We start from the raw sequence: 17,295 nt of genomic DNA on the forward strand, positions 1-17,295 counted from the left end.
ATAACAACTCTGGATCCAGAAGGAACACTAAAAAGAAATAACCCAATGCTAGGAAATCTCCAACCTGGCAGGAAGAACACACTTAATTGGTCATATGGTTGACTCTCATTTATTAATAATTCATGTCTTACACAGTTTTCTTTTTTTAGTTTTTTTTTTTTTTTTGTCTTGAGATAGAGACTGAACCCAAGTCCTCCTGCATGCCAGGCAAAGCTCTACCACTGAGATACTTGCCCAGGCTCTTTAAAAATTACATTTATTTATTGTGCGGGAGTAACAGGTGTATAGTCCACAAAACATGGGTGGACATGGGGAAAATATTGGTTGGAGTTGGTTCTCTCTGTCCACCATCTAGGTCCCAGAGATGGGATTCAGGTCATCAGGTTGTGTAGCAGGTGTCTTTACCCACTGCGTCATCGCACTGGATCACAAAGCTTTGTCTTAAAGCTGTTGTTCTCAGAACTCTTGTTTAGGCATCTCCTTGACTACAGACTGTGGAAAATGCCGTGCTTGCGCACCTTAGATCTTTAAGCTTTAGACAGTTTGCTTCATCATTTATTCAAGCCTCCTTGTAGGTAATCAATGCCATCTATCAATTTACAAATAAAAGATGGCTTAAATAAAAGGAAACATCTATTAGGAAGATTTCCAAAGCTAATCACCTTATAACTAATAATAACCCTACAGGAATAGAATGGCTAACAATACCAACTTCACTGTAGAGGTTAGCCATAGAATGCCAAGCTATCCCTGCATGCAGATAAGTTGAATGTTCTGTCACTCAACCCATGGTATGAGCAGTCAGGATTCTAAGATTAGTGAAGAAAAAAAGAAATAATAATCAGAAGGAAGGAAGGAAAGAGAGATACTGGGTGAAGAAAGGAAAGGACTCGGAGCCATCGTTTTGGAATATATGTAGCATTAGTGGAAATGGGAAGCTGTGTTAGAAGATGCTAAGGACAAATTAAAAGACAAGATTTATAGACACAAAATGCCAAAAAAGAGACAAACAAAATTATGGAAGTATCTGTAAATATAGGGCATCTGTCATTTGGTGGTGGCAGTGGTGGTGAATAATCCATTTATTTTACTCCTTTATAGTAGCAAGTACAGATTCCAAGATCAATGTGTCTCTTGTGCACACCTTGAAGGAATGAGCCATCTAATATGATACTCCACCCTTTGTTTATCCTGTAGTATCCACATCACAGAACAGCAAACATTTACAGTTTTCTGCATCTCCGAGTAGATGCATTCATCTGCAAAGGAGATGAAGGGAGCTGCGGAGATATTGGCCATTACACCTGATTGCCATGACTCCGTGTGAACTGGATCCAGTAAGAAGGTTCTTATGGTTCTACCCATTCTGCACCTTCCTTCCCCATGTTTCCCGTTGCTGGAGGTACAACACTATAGATCCAGCTTCGCCAGGCAGCACTGTTCAATAGCAAAATGTGACCTAACCTTCCAGGTGGAGAACAAGAGACTCACCATGTATCTTCAAGCTCAGAAAAGAGAACAGCTGAGTTTGAAGTGAACCAGAAGTATCATGTAAGCCCCTTCCTTATGTCTGCAGAGAGCACTGGTGACAACTTTTTCAATTAATTTAATATATTCAAAATTTAGAGCACATGGTTTTGTCTTAAACACCCCAATTGTCCTTTAAGCCACCAATTTAAGATCCTTTATATAAGATTCTATCTTTTTCACTAAGGTATTTACAATAAAAGGTACGTTATGAATACACACATGTGCGTGTGCACACATGCACAGGTGTATGCACACACACATAAATTTAAAAAGACATTAGATCAGGAATAATAATGGAGAAATATAAGAGTAATATGAGGTAGCTGTTGTTAGAGAAAACTAAACCAAAGCTTCTCTTTTGCCACTGGTGCCGTGGTGCAATTATTGTAAAATGGAAATGGAAAGTTCAAAGACACTCCTTGATTTCATCAATCATGACAAGAATCATCGTACAGGTATTGAATTCCTTCTAATGAACTGACAGCAACCGCTGATGAATCTGTAAGACGGAAGTGCAAAGTATTTATTGTCCGTGTCTGTGGGCTCTGTTGGGATACCTAGCATCAGCAATAAGCATCTACAGTATCAATTTAAAGGGCTTTCGTAAAAGAAAAGAATTTTGTATGATGACTACCTAGGAAGTATATCAAAAGACCTAGATACCTGCAACATGACAGCTGAGTTACACTGAGGCTGCCCGGGAACTGTATAAGGGGAGCACCGATGTCAGCCAGCACGGATGAGGGAAGTGAGGGCAGAAGAAACAGGATGTGGGTTTTGCCCAGAATTTACTTTTGATTAGAGACCTTTCCAGAAAATTCTATCTTAGAAAAAAATGATTAAGATAAGTACTTTTGTTGCTAACTTAGCTTGTGTGCTGTAAAATCAGAAAGTATTCATGTTTATGAGATACAATATAGTGTTTTAATATGTACCCTTTACATAATGTTTAAAAGAGTTTGGGCATGTCTGTCCTCTCATCATTTATTATTTCTTCATGGCAAAAGCATTCAAGATTCCTTTTTCCTAGCTTTTAAAAATATTTTATTTATGCTAGGTGGGCGATAGTGCAAACCTTTTAATCCTAGCACTCTGGAGCTAGAATAAGGCAAATCTCCATGAGTTCAAGGCCAGCCTGGTCTAAACAGAGAGCTACAGGCCAGCCAAGGCTACACAATGAGACCTGTCTCATTTTTAAAAATTTTGTTTTATGTGTATAGGTGGTTTGCATGCACTAGGCCTTTACACCACGTGTGTATAATTCTGGTGGCAGCCAGAACAATGGATTCCTGGGATTGGTGGAACAGGTGGCTGTCGGCTGCCCTAGGGGTGCTGGGAATGGAATTTGGGTCCTCTGAATGAAGAGCCAGTGTTCTTCACCGCTGAGCCATCTTTTCAGCCCCTTTTCTTGTTCTTTGAAACATGGAGCCCCATCACGGCTCTACCTATTCACCGTCTCTAGTTTCTATGGCACAACCGTGTGGAAGTTCTCTCACTGTGGACTACTGAGGAACTTCTCCTTGCCTTTTCATTCTTTAAAAGGCTTCATTTGTGCAAATTTCCACTACGACAGACATGTGTTTGGGGTGTCTAGATTCTGATACTAAGGTGACCAAGCCTGATACTCCAGGGAACTGCTTGCTTTCCCTGTCCTAATTATGAGTTCTTTCAAACCCTGCTCACGTTTGTGATCCTTAGACCCCACGGCGACAGCTGTCATTTCCAGGCAAGTTCAAAATGAAATGATTTGCAATCTTTTTCTTATGTGAATATTACCAAAAGTAGAAAAATTTTGCGTTATCTTGATTAGGCTTTAAAGTATCTTGACTCTTTAAAACTCCAAAGAACTTGCACTGTAAAAACCTGGATTTTGCTTTGGTCTGAGTGTGTCGAATTCTATATGTTGACATTCTAATTGCCAGGCTGATGATGACTTCAGAAGGTGTGGTCTTTGAGAGCGAAGCTCTTGTGTACAGGATGGGTGACCTATAAAAGCAGTCTTGGAAAGGTGACCTTCATGACCCGGGAAGCAGGCTCTCCTCAGACACCAAATCTGCTCCCACCATGATGCTTGGTTCACCCCAAAATCTGAAAAACAAGCCTCCATCATTTGCAAGCTGCACTGACTACAGTATTCTGCTGCAGGAGCTGAACAGGCTAAGACAGATGCTTATATATTTTTCATAGGGAAAGTCCTTATGAACCTGGAAACAAGTTCCTACGAGACTCTCCTCACAAGCACTGAGTGAGCCTTCCAGACATGGCAGGTTCCATCAGTCTACAGACTTAGAAACAAAAAGAGTTCTCCATGCTGTGTCATCCAAAGTCTACTGAATAACACGTCCAGATTAGTTCCAACCTCACTGCAGCTTGATAATGTCCTTTGGTTCTGGTGCTGCATGGTTTTCCATGCTGATAGGACAATGGGGTAAACAAAGAATTTTGTTTCCTCAGCCAGGTAAGCCATGGATAGACACACAACTTACTGCGCGGCCAGACTGCTCGGAGACAGGATCTGTTCATCGCCATCATCACTCCACACGCGCGTTGAGTTGTCACCTACAGCAACAATGCATAGATAAACAGAACGCTTTTGTTCAAACACACAACTCCTCACCCCCCCCCCAAATTATCCCAAGTCGAATTAATAATGGGAAAAATAATTTTACAAACTATATTCCTGTTCTTTTTGCTGGGAACATTTAAGGTGTTCGTAGGAAATGATGCTTTTTGATTAAAATAATCCCAGCCTATGAGATTTCTAACCGCTTTCTCTGTTCGCTTTTTGTCCCGAGACCTCTTTTCATAGGTAATATTCAGACACCATAATTAAGATGGTGAACCAAGCATTTGTTAGTCAAATGAAACCGCTTTCAGTCGAATGTATCACTGGATGGTTTTCTTCTGCCCTGTCCCCAATTTAGGCGCTTCAGATGTAGATCCAGGAATCAGTTGCCATCACTAAACTGGACTTTCTTTCCAAAAGCAGCCAGTGATCACTGGACCCAACTATGAACGAGCATTGACCAGTGTAAACAGGATTGTGTCGTGATCTCAAACAAGAAGGTGCAGAGCATGGGGGGAAACTAAAACTGGACCTAATGAAACCAAATGTGAAGAAAACTGTCCCCCCACCACGAGGTTAAAGAGGACTCTGCTTGTTACGGAAGTGGAATTGTAAAGGGGAAGCAGGTTAGAAACAACGTGAAAAACCTGGAAATGCAAAATTCTTTTTTTTTTTTTAAATTAAGACAGGGTTTCTCTGTAGCTTTGGTGCCTGTCCCGGAACTAGCTCTGTAGACCAGGCTGGCCCCGAACTCCCAGAAATCCACCTGCCTCTGCCTCCCGAGTGCTGGGATTAAAGGTGTGTGCCACCACTGCCAGGTGAAATGCAAAATTCTTTAAGCAGTCATGGTAAAAATGAAAACACTAAGTCCAGGGCTTTAAGCCACCTAGCTTAGGAAGGGCATCAGTGGCATCTCCAGATGCTGCTCACAGGGGCCAGCACACCTGGATGCTGCCCTTCTTACAGGGGCGTCACAAGCGGCCAGCACGCCTGCATGCTGTGGTTCTTACAGGGTCCTCACAAGCGGCCAGCACGCCTGGATGCCGCCGTTCTTACTGGGTCCTCACAAGCAGCCAGCACGCCTGGATGCCGCCGTTCTTACGGGGTCCTCACAAGCGGCCAGCACGCCTGGATGCTGCCCTTCTTACGGGGTCCTCACAAGCGGCTAGCACGCCTGGATACCGCCGTTCTTACGGGGTCCTCACTGTCGTCAGCAGGACCTTAAGTCTGCAGATCTCCTGGCTCTCCCAGTTTCCAGGCCATGTGCCCTACAGTTGTGTGATAATGTCCCTGTGCAAAGTTCTGCAGACACCATAAGCTTTTGATGTTTTCTGTTTTAGTGAAATAAATGTGTATATATAAGAATATTCCAGAATTTAACCCCACCTCCATCCAACTTCTGTATCATTCATTCATGTCTAAGTAGGCTTGGCCTCTGGCAACTGTCAGAGTGGCCAGTTTTCCTGTTCAGTGGAGTGAATTTTTCTGAGATTTATCAAAGGGCAATTGGATATTATTGTCCTATGTATAGAACATGTATCATCGAGTTAAAACACCAGCAACAAAGACACTCAGAATAAATCACCCAATCAGTAATGGTAATACTACTACGTACGGATACCTATATACTGAAAAATTAAGGGCAGAGATCTATTGAGATGTATGGGTTTTTTTTTCCTATGAAAAGGTATTCAATGCCATTTCCCAAGGTCTGTTTTGCTTTGAAGTTTGAACTTCTGTGTGAGGCTCTCAGGAGCATTGTTAGCATTTGTGTATTCTCTGGTTATGGAGTTTCTCTTTTTCATTGAGTTAGTAAAATGAATAACTGATAAATTAGCTTCACGGTATCAGTGAGACTTAAACTCAAATGTAAACAGAAACTTTTTCCTCTATCTACTAAGGGCTATAAAGTACTTTGAAAAAAAAATACTCTTACCAGTATATAAACAGACCAAAATGGATGGGGACGTGTTAAAACCATTATATAGCAAGATTTTACTTATATGGCTTTTAGAGAATTGGGCATGGCTAAATGGGGCCCACAGACAACGAGATAAGCGCGCTGCATCAGTAGGAGTTTTTTTTTTTTAATTATTATTAATTTGGGAGGTGGCATACAAAGAAATGGGTTTCACTGTGACATTTTCTACTTTTCCATTTATTTGTTTGTTTGTTTATATTTCTCATGCGTACTGAGGTATGAGGGTTGAGATTAGAAGTCAGCTTTGAGAATCGGATTTCTACTGGTGGGTCCCAGGCAGAACCCAGGTCATTTTGTCAGCAGGCACCCATTCAGCCATCTGCTGCCCTGCTCTGGGACATTTCCAGGTGTGTGTGTGTGTGTGTGTGTGTGTGTGTGTGTGTGTACACATGCCTAGCAGTAGTGTAGATATTTATGTACATACGTATATCATTATACTTTGTACCTGTTTACCCTCCACTGCCTTGCTTCACTCTCCTCTCTCTGGCTTGCTGAACCCCTCCAGCTTTCCAATAGCACCCTTCTGCTTCCGTGACACACATCCCACTGCTCTCTTGTTTTCCCCGCCCCTTTAGATTCTTTCTCCTTTCCATGGCCTCCTTTCTAATTTGCTTTCTATCTTTCCATCTGTCTAATTATCTATCTGTCTGTCTGTCTCATATTTATCTACCTAAACTAAAATACAGGCTCCATATAAAATGGTAATTGTGAGATTTGTCTTTCTGAGCCTTGCTTATTTAACTTAACATAATGCTCCCTTGATATAAGTGTCGTAGTTTCTTTATGCATTCTTGCATTGATGGACATAAAACCTGTTTCCATATCCTGGGTATTAAGAATAATGTAAGAGTAAACATGGATATGTAAAGACATCTGTGCTGTGCTGACTAGAAGCCAGGAAGGATTATTTTGCTTTAATAGCCAACTTTTTGTTTATTTATTATTGCATATGTTACAGTATGTGTGTGTATGTGGGTATGTGTCATAACACACATGGGGATGTCATCAGGCTTTTGAGGCAAGGACTTCCCCCAAAGCAGTCTTGCCCACCCTGTTTTCTATAGTAAAATATTGTTTCCCTGGATTTATGACTTTGCAGAAGAGCACATGCCCATGGTTCACACAAGTGACCTCTGCTCCTAAAATTCACTCTTCATAAAAGGGACTGCAAGAGCTCGGTATCCAGGATCTAAGGACTGTGGATTGGACAGAGCACAGAATTAGACCCCTTAAAATAAAGAGAGGAGGCAAGAGCATCCCTGTGTCTTCACGGCTGATGTAGAGGCTGCTAAAAATGCCCTAAGTGTCCTTCCAGTTCAGGCTGGATGAGTGACAAGCCATAGGTAATGGGAAGTGAGATATCAGGATATGTAGGCCAGATACACAAGGCGATGGCTGGGAAGTATGTCATGTGGGAAGAAGCGTGGCAAGGCATGTCACACCCCATCAGTGGCAGGAGATAAGAGCAGTCCTTCCTGGTGTGGCCCCAGGAGAGTGTCTGTGTCTGAGAATGGAAGCATGCGTCCAGTCATAAATATATTAAAAGTTAAAGGGACCTGGCTTTGGGCACACATAGGTCCAGGGTCTGCTCTCAGATTGGCCTCTTTCTGGCACATACAAAGCCCGTGTCTTTTGCTGGGACATGGGGTAATATTTCCGAATGGTTTTGCTAATAAAATCACTTAGTGCAGACACAGATAGCACACACATCTTCTTCATTTGAAATAGTGCTGCCCGTGAGAGCCACAGGATCCAACAGCTCGACCATGAGTCACTTTCTGCCTTGAGCAAAGCCCACGTAACGAGCACATGCCCTTCAAATATACAGCTAGAAGCCATGAAGACCCAACACGAGGTGACCTGATTGTGCTGGCAAGTGTCTGAATTACAGTCAGAGACTCTCGTGTAGACGAATTAGCCTCCCTGGTTTGAATCCGAGTTTCCTGAAGACTCTCTAGAAATACCTCCTGTGGAAACTTACAAAGGCCATGGCATTTCTGTTCAAGCAGGTAGGGACCTGGAATTAATGACTAGGGAAATAGAATTGAATGCATTGCTCTGCTACCCAGACTGAGGCCTCACAAGTGCATAGATTTAATAACAAAGAGGGGTTAAGCACATCCAATTTTGGAGGTAAAAATGCCCTTTCTGGTCACATTTTCTTGTCACCTTGACCATCCAATAGCATGCTTTAATACTTTTGAAGGTCATTGGCATAGTCATAGATATAAATCTTGGACATTGCTAAATATAGAAATATAGAAAACCGAATTACATCATTCACCAGGAAAGGGTTTTTGCTGTCACATTAGTTAGAAGTATTGTTTACTTCTGGCTTTGAAAACATGGATAAGCTTTTGGCTCTGGGGAAAAGAAATTTTAACTTGATCACTCTGATTTATATTATTATTAATTATGTTATTAGTAGCAGTAATAGTAATTCTAAGTTGTAAGTCTGGAAGGAGAATAAGAGAGAATGGTCAGAGAAATGTGACATTCTCAAGTCTTTAAAATGCAAGTATTAAAAACAAAAGAGAAAACAATTAGCACCCTGCCTAGTCCTCCAGCACAGATTTTGTAGAGAGCAAACCTCTTCCGGTGTTCATAAAAACATTAACATTAAAAACAATCCTGCTCCAACCTTCCAAGCAAGGTGCTAGTTCTGAAGCTGTAGATGGAAATCGTCTCTTTCCCAACAGAAAGAAACTGGTAGCTAAGCATGTGCGAGTCTGCACTGAGAATTCTTCACGGGCCTCGAAAGCCTGCTTTTTATGAGGCACCTGAGAAAATGTGAGGAGCAGTCGGCTTTTCATCTGAGGCTGGCAGGATGCTTACTTTAGAATCCAAAAGCAGAAGCCTACTTGTTTAAAAACTGGCAAATGCAGACAAGAAAGCATATTTCTGAATTCATTCAGAAGAGGTAAATGTTAACCTGTGTTTGTTCACACAGTGGGGATTTGCTCCTTGCAGCTCTAGACCTTTGTGTGTGCCTGTGTGTGTCCACCCAACTGTCTCCATGTGATTCCTAGGTAATGACATTCTATATATTCAAAGGTGACATTTTCTGACTATGTTGCAACATGCTACATTTGTCCTACTGGGGTGATTGACTTTTCTTGATAAATTATTTATGCTCTGGTACCTACTATGTATTCTCAAGAGGTTGGATGAGTGTGTATTTTTACTATTGAAAGGTTCTTTTTGATTTTTTTTAAATCCAAGTTAAGAAATGAGGTCACATGCCAGGTATGGTGGCCAATGCCCTTAATCTTAGCACTTGGAAGACAGGGGAGGCAGATCTCTGTGAATTCAAGGCCAACTTAGTAGTCTACATAGTGATTTCCAGGGCAGTCCAGAGTGACATGGTGATACTCCGTCTCAAAAACAAAAACAAAAACAAAAAAAGGACACAAATCTTCTAATTTAGTTTAGCCTTTTGTTCTAAAGAGCAATGATAGAAATCTATTTGTTGATGCTATTTGATATTCATTTTCTTTCGAGAGCATAAAAATAAGTTTACAAGGTAGGAGAACTTGCTTTTACATAAAGAAAGCTGCTGGAAACTTATTCTTTTTTGGACCATGGCTGCCTTTCACATTTCAACTCTAGACATGGACTTATAGGAAGCATAAATCCTTATCTAGGAATAACACTGTATATACATGATCACATCAGTTATATTCTGCTTCATTTTTCTCATGGGCTTTCTGATGCTGCATTTAATTCAGGAAAACGAGGATACGATACCTTGTGCCGGGGAGTCCAGGGTGTTCAGCAGATGTTTAACAGACTTGTGGAGGCTGCTGAACCCTTCATCAGTTTGAACACGTGGGTAAGCCTTCTGCACTGCCAGCAGCACCCTAATGAGGGGAGAGGCAAATGAAAGCAGATTGTGTGGCAGGGCTTACAGACAGAAACAAAAGGTTATTCAAGGAGAAAATGGCTACAGTATAGAAAATGATTCTTATAAAAGACAAGATGCCGCTTTTGTAATTTAATTACTTCATTGTCTATTCATGCACAAAATCCCCCAACATTGTTCTTGAACCAGAACAGAGAACTTGATGTTTCCAGAACTGTAAAGACTTGTACTCAAGGACCTTGGAGTAAGGGAGCAAAGGTCTTGTCAGGTGTTTGATTTTCCTGTCAAGAATCATAAACAAGCAGTTAGAAAAAAAGCAACCCACACTGAAATGAAATCTTTTAATTAAAGGGAGAATTAAATACTAGAAGCTATTTCTATTAGAAGTCAAGCCTAGATCTAGTTTGAGACGTAATTATTATATAATCAGGTCATATATTTACGAATATTCTGCTAGAGAAATGATGATGGCTTTTAAAAAGCAGAACTTGTACTAACTAAGACTGTATTCTGTCCCCTAAATGGCCCACAGGCACTACTCCAAACTAGCTCAAAATTAATCTCAAAACACCCAGCACTGGCTCTCCATGAGTTATGTAACTAATAAGATGGGCAGTTCACACTGGGCACAGACAAAATCAGAAATCCACTTTCGCTTGAGTTTGTTCCTGGTTTCCAAGGAACAACTAATTATTCAAGAAATGTCCTTTTTTCCCCTCTACGGTCATCAGTGCATTCCAAAAAGAGATGGGGCTCTTCAGTGGGGATGTCTGACTCTCACAAACATTGTGATTTTTTTTAAATTTATTTATTTATTAAGGATTTCTGCCTCGTCCCCACAACCGCTTCCCATTTCCCTCCCCCTCCCCCGATCAAGTCCCCCCCCCCCCTCATCTGCTCGAAGAGCAATCAGGGTTCCCTGACCTGTGGGAAGCCCAAGGACTGCCCACCTCTATCCAGGTCTCGTAAGGTGAGCTTTCAAACTGCCTAGGCTCCCACAAAGCCAGTACGTGCAGTAGGATCAAAAACCCACTGCAATTGTTCTTGAATTCTCAGTATTCCTCATTGTCCGCTATGTTCAGCAAACACATAGGCATCCTCAGGAATATTAACCTTCATCAGGCGATGAAAGGAGACAGAGACAGAGACCCACACAGGAGCACCGGACAGAAATCTCAAGGTCCAAATCAGGAGCAGAAGGAGACGGAGCACGAGCAAGGAACTCAGGACCACGAGGGGTGCACCCACACACTAAGACAATGGGGATGTTCTATTGGGATCTCACCAAGGCCAGCTGGCCTAGGTCTGAAAAAGCATGGGATAAATCCGGACTAGCTGAACATAGCGGACAATGAGGAAACATTGTGATTTTTATACCAACAGTCAGCTGAGCCAGTATTTTAACTTGAGCGGCAAGTGCCTTTACCCCTGAGCCATCTTGCTGGCCCCCAGTGCTTTGTATATTAACCAAAACAAAACACTACTGTCAAGCATTTGCCACTGAAGAGCAGATACAGCACAAATCAGCCGCTAGTTTCTCTTCAAGAAGGTCAGCGGTAGGCTGGAAGCCTTCTGCAGCACTGATCCAGTGTCTTTAACATTTTAAAACTAAGATAGTTTAGTCTTAGCCCCCTAGATATGAATGAAAGCTAACTTGTAAGTATCTCTTAGGAAATTTCTAGCATAATATATAAACATGCTATATAAACATGCATATGAATATGTATATATGTGTATATGTGTATTAGGTACGTTATATAAGCATACATAAGCATGCTTATATAACGTACCTAATACAGATATACATAACTTATGTGTTTATGTATTTTTAAAATTTGGAGAACTGATGCTTCCCTCAAGCTAATTTGATATGCCTTACATTGCAGATGGATACAATTTAAAAACTTTAATAACTCACCGAGGTTATCTGGCTAGTAATAGGCAGAGCTGGCTTGGCTAATGTCAAAGTCTGTAAATAGAGGTCTGTAGCATAGAAACTACATCAACATGGAGGGAAGGAGAGAGGTAAAATATTTCATGCACAGAACGACAGAAACTGCCAGCTTAGTATCCGAGGTGTGCTCAGAATGTCCGGTCACCGGAGTATGGCTGTATTCTGTCCTCGTCTGCCTTTTCTGTCTCACAGTCATCCTTTGGACAGCGTCATGATTGTCCCCAGCACCGTGCAGCTTGCACTGAGGCTTCAGTAGTATAATTCTAGTCTGCTAAGAGTCTCCTGAGTATTCATCTTTGAGTTGTCTCTAAACGCTGGTAACCATGGACACCAGATGAACGGGCTTCATGTTATAAATTTCAGCTAATTTATACCCAGTCTCGCTACTTGGTCTAACATGCCTGACCTACTGTTTTAAACTGAACGAATGGAAGTTTGGCAATATCATGACAGCCAGCAACACTGTTAACATGTTACTAGTAAACAGTTCGTTGGCCAGAAGACTAAATTTATTTCTAGCAAATTCAAATAGTAGTGATGCTGGCTCTCATCCTCTCTGAAGTGCTTTGAACCACAAATCAATATATATATTTATTTTATTCAATAATTTTTCCCCATTACTTATCATATAAAATGAAAATTATTCAAAGAAAGTCACTTTCTACATAAAGGAAAAACTTTTTAAAAGTTCCTGACTTGTATCCCAGCATGATCTTTCTCTCATAAGAGCTGGGAATCACATGTAACTTCTCATATATGCTTCTGAGACTGCTCATTTATGCTAATTACTGCCTTAATCTTAACAACCTAATCTGATTTTGAAGATTGCTAATATACAATTTACAGCTCAAAAAAACAGAGATATAAAAAGAAATGAACTTTCCATGGGGCCACCTGTCCCCTTAATTTGTGCAACAAAGAGCAAAATAAGGTAATAAGATGATAACATGATGATAAAAAATTTGAGTAAAATGTGGCTTTTAGTGACATTGTCAATTTAATAGTAACAATAAATATTTTATTTAAAATGGCATTTGAATAAAAATCTGAGATATTTAATTTTAAATTTTCTAATAATCACATTTCAAAAAGCTAGGAGAAACAAATTTAAGTTTAATACAGATTTCTATTTAACTGATAGCATAAAACTTCATCTCCTAGTATTCAATATAAAAATTAATAAAAACATGAGCCAGGTAGTGGTAGCACATGCCTTTAATCCCAGCACTCAGGAGGTAGAGGCAGGTGGGTCTCTGTGAGTTCGAGGCCAGCCTGGTCTACAAGAGCTAGTTCCAGGACAGGCTCCAAAGCCACAGAGAAACCCTGTCTCGAAAAATAAAAAAAAAATTAAAATCTTTTATTGTATTGCATCTTCAAGCTTCACATGTGTTTTAAACCAAAAGAGAAAGCATCTTAGTGCTGACTCACTATTAGCACAAATCTTTGCATCATATTCTTTTTCAATTTTCAAGTAAAAGTATTTATTTTGAAAAATCAGGTCATGAGTGAAGTCCAAGGCATTGCTTCTGTACAAATGATTGTGTGTGTGGTGTGCATGAAAGAGACAAAGTGAGAGGACCCGTGTATAATTTTACTGCATGAGTGTAAGAACATACATAGAGATGGGGACCAGAGGAGGACATTAGGATGTTTTCCTCTGTCATCTCTACCGTATTTCACTGAAACAAGACCTCTTAGCGAACTGAACTGAGCCAGCCTGACTCTTGGAATCCTCTATCTCCTTCCTGAGTGATGGGATCGCAGGTATGCACAGCCATGTCAAAATAATTACGTTAGGGATTTGAACTCAGGTCTTTATTCTTGTGTAGCAAGTGTTCTTTACCACTGATTCCTCTCCATAGACTTGAAAATAAAGGTTTTTTTTTTTTAAAAAAAATAATTTAGTGTAGGGATGAATTAAGAGTTTTCTAACACAATTTAAGGGTGATTAGCTTTGATGCCTCCTACTGGCCACATAGAACTGCTAAAACTTAAAGTGTTGGTATTCCCTTTTGAAGATTTATTTTTAAGTATGTGTCTGAGAGGGTATTAGGCACACATTAGTGAAGATGTCCCCAGAGACCAGAGGAATGTGTGGGATCCTCTCGAATAGGAGTTATAAGTGGTTGTGAACTGCCAGATGGAGTTCCGGGAAGCAAACTCAGGACCTCTGGAAGAGCAGTTTGTACTCTTAATCTCTGAGCCGTATCCCCAGCCCCAAACTATTGGCATTTTTGATTGAGATACTTTACCCTGCTTTCATTAAACTTAGAAATTTTGAAAAAAAAATTTACCCATTCAAGATGTTCCCAACTTATTTAAAAGTTTTGTAATGACTAAGTTAAGCACAAGTTTTAAATTCTTTAATTAAGGCTGAGTTGTCAGTTACTCTGTCACCTTAACACAAGCCAACTCTTCAAAAACTCACACCAATTAGGATACCATATTAGAAATAGCAACTATATAAATTGATAGAAATTTCCTAGATCATTAAGGTAGCAATGTTGTTTAATTGGATAAAATTCAAATGCCACTCTCTTATCAAAGCAACGAACAGAGTGGGAGGAAATATTTACAAACCATAATATATGGTTAAAGACTTTCCTCCAAAATATATGAGTAACTCCTACTGTGAAGTGTTGAAACTTCAAGATGGCCAGGGATTTAAAAAGATATTTCTTTCAAGAGAGAATTCAAATGTTTATTGAATAAATGAAAGGCAAGAAGTATTGGAGAGCATAAAGAGGAAGTGAAGCCCTGTCACATTGTTTGTGGGAGCACTAAATAGTGCAGCAAACTCTATAGAAAATGCTATGGAGGCTTCTCAAAATATTAATCATAAAACTATTATATGATGGAACAATTTCTCTTCTGAGTCTTTATCCAAAGGAATTAAAACCAGTAACAAGTTCTCTAGTGTTCAGTTCAGTACTACTTATATTTATCAAATGGGAAGTCGTGTAAATGATCATTGATATATGAGACAACTCCTTACTATATAGCACGGGCTGATCTTGAACTCACCACCCTCCTACCTCAACTTCTCATGCAGTATCTTTTAAGTCTACATTCTCTTGACAGTGTAGTATTTAATCTTTCCTTGACATTGTGTGGCTCTAAATCTCTTTTTACTGGATTTCAAAAAAACTATTTTGCTCACTCATTCTTTGTATAGATATTTGTTTTCCCTTCAACTTTTAGCTCTTACAAATATTGAGAAAAAGGCATCATATAAACAGGCCTTCATTTTCTAAAAAAAACTAAGAACAAAATTAGTTCTTCATTGGAATATGTGATGCTGTTTGTGTGTCAATTTGACACAAACTGGAGTTATTTGAAAGGAGGGACCCTCAACAGAGAAAATGCGTCCATGAGATCTGGCTGTGGACAAGCCTGTAAGCCATTTCTTAATTAGTAAGTAATCAGGGAGAACCCATTCCATTGTGGTGGTGCCATCTTGGGCTGGTGGTCCTAGGTTCTATAACAAAGCAGTCTGAGTAAGCCATGAGGAGCAAGCCAGTAAGCAGCATCCTTCCATGGCCTCTGCATCAGCTCCTGCATCCAAGCTCCTGCCTTACTTCAGTTCTTGTCCTGACTTGGCTTGGTGATTAACAATGATGTGGAAGTGTAAGCTGAATAAACCCTTTTCTCCCCAACTTGCTCTTGGTCGTAGTGTTTCATCACAGCAATAATAACCCTAAGACACCATCTGTTGACTTAGAAAGACCATTTATGAGGGAAGTCAGTCCCATTTAGGTGACTAGAGCAAACTTGAACCAACAAGGCTGTTTTATATTGAATGGTACAAAGCAAACCCCATGGAGACATTTATTCTTAGTTAACTTAGTGACATGTGGACAGAGCTCAGGTTGTCCCAAAATGATCTCATGTTACTGATCCAAGTTGGTTCTGCTCTCTGCCTCATTCTTGGAAACCCCAGGACACAAAATAATGTGTACTTCTCTGGTGAGTGATCCTCCTACCTTTCATGGGTGCCTGCTGACCTCAATGAGCAAATACAATGTGTCTTTCTTCTTTACTCAGCTGACACACTCACCTCCATTGCTGAAATCTGCAGCAGGATGCTCAAGGCTGCTTTCCCAGTGTTTAAAGGACCTACCTGACAGTCCTTCTCACAGGAACTATTTTTTCAAAGACTTCTTTGTGAACAATTGCATTCCATTTAACATTCCATTAACTCACCTGTTTGCCTTTTGAAGGACGCCAAACAGACCGCTCAGTGAGGTATCATTCTGAAACACATCTGGGAAACTTGACAGGAGTTGCCAGACCTCTCTTCGCTGCTGTACTAGGGAGAAAAAGGACAGCACCTGGGAAAGCCCCTGGAACACTCTCTTCTGGTTGGCAGGGTCGCTTGACATCTTCAGAAGCCAAACAACAGAGAAAAGAAAATGATGTTTTAGCATTTGGAGTTGCGTGGCTTACTGTCTCTGAAAAGTTTTTTCAAAACTGTATTTCTACATTCACAATTGTTTTTCAAATCTTCACTCGCTTCTCTTCCATGGAAAAGCTGTCACCATCTCTCAACATCATTGGCTTTTTCCCCATCTAGAGTTCCATCTATTAGCATATTTAAAGTTTGATTGACAAAATTATGTTGGTATAAAACATTTTAAATTAAATATTCAGAAATGAAAGTCAGCTTTCTAAAACCAAGTTAATTTCTGAATGTCTTTTCTTTTTGTTATTTTATTAGTTCTTTGGAAATTTAATACAATGTGTTTTGATCAATATCCATCAATACCTCCCACATCCACTACCCATTCACTGTCCACCCAAATTTGTGTCTCCTCTTTTGTTTTCATCCATCAAGTCCAATTTGTGGTACCTCTATATTCTCAGATGTGTGGTCTTCCACTGGAATGTAGTCCAACTTACCAGGAACCCTACTCTTAAAGCAAACTGAATCTCCTCCTCCCAGCATCCATCAGCTGTCAATACCTCCCTGACTAAGAGTCAGACAGCACTTCCTCCTCTCCTCTCCGTGCTGGCATTTGGTCTGGCATGAGCTTGCACAAGTCTCATGCACTCTGCCACAACCACTGTGAGCTCGTATGTGCCACTACCCTTCTGTGTTCGGACAACCCTGAGTATGCTCTTTTTATTTTCCTTAGTACATTTCCTGGGAGATGCAGGCATATTGCCCCCATATCTTTCACTAGGATGTCTGTTTTGGATGGAGATCCCTCAAAACTAATTATGTGGAAAAGTAAATGAAATATATTATGCATATATTCATGGCACATGTAGAACTATGTTCACCAAAGTGCTTGTTATTAAGCTTATACATGGTAGAATAGGGGGTTTCCAGATTCCATCCCAAAGCTATGGGCATTGGTTGTTTTTTTTTTTGTTTTGTTTTTTTTTTTTTTGTTTTGTTT

General features: G+C 40.3%; 1 protein-coding gene across 1 annotated transcript in view; it reads right to left on the reverse strand.

Moving 5' to 3' along the window:
• Window positions 1-17,295, reverse strand: part of Abca12 (ATP binding cassette subfamily A member 12) — a 166,902-nt gene that overhangs the window by 80,749 nt on the left and 68,858 nt on the right. Inside the window, exons 7-9 of the mRNA XM_041631970.1 lie at window positions 16,097-16,275; window positions 9,825-9,937; window positions 4,017-4,089 (exon numbers count right to left, since the gene is read on the reverse strand). Coding sequence (XP_041487904.1) covers window positions 4,017-4,089; window positions 9,825-9,937; window positions 16,097-16,275 — 365 coding nt within the window. The remainder of the gene's footprint in view (window positions 1-4,016; window positions 4,090-9,824; window positions 9,938-16,096; window positions 16,276-17,295) is intronic.

Source organism: Microtus oregoni, unplaced genomic scaffold, assembly GCF_018167655.1.
Source record: "Microtus oregoni isolate MIOR12 unplaced genomic scaffold, Mior012 000038F_ref0000394, whole genome shotgun sequence".
Classification (NCBI taxonomy): domain Eukaryota; kingdom Metazoa; phylum Chordata; class Mammalia; order Rodentia; family Cricetidae; genus Microtus; species Microtus oregoni.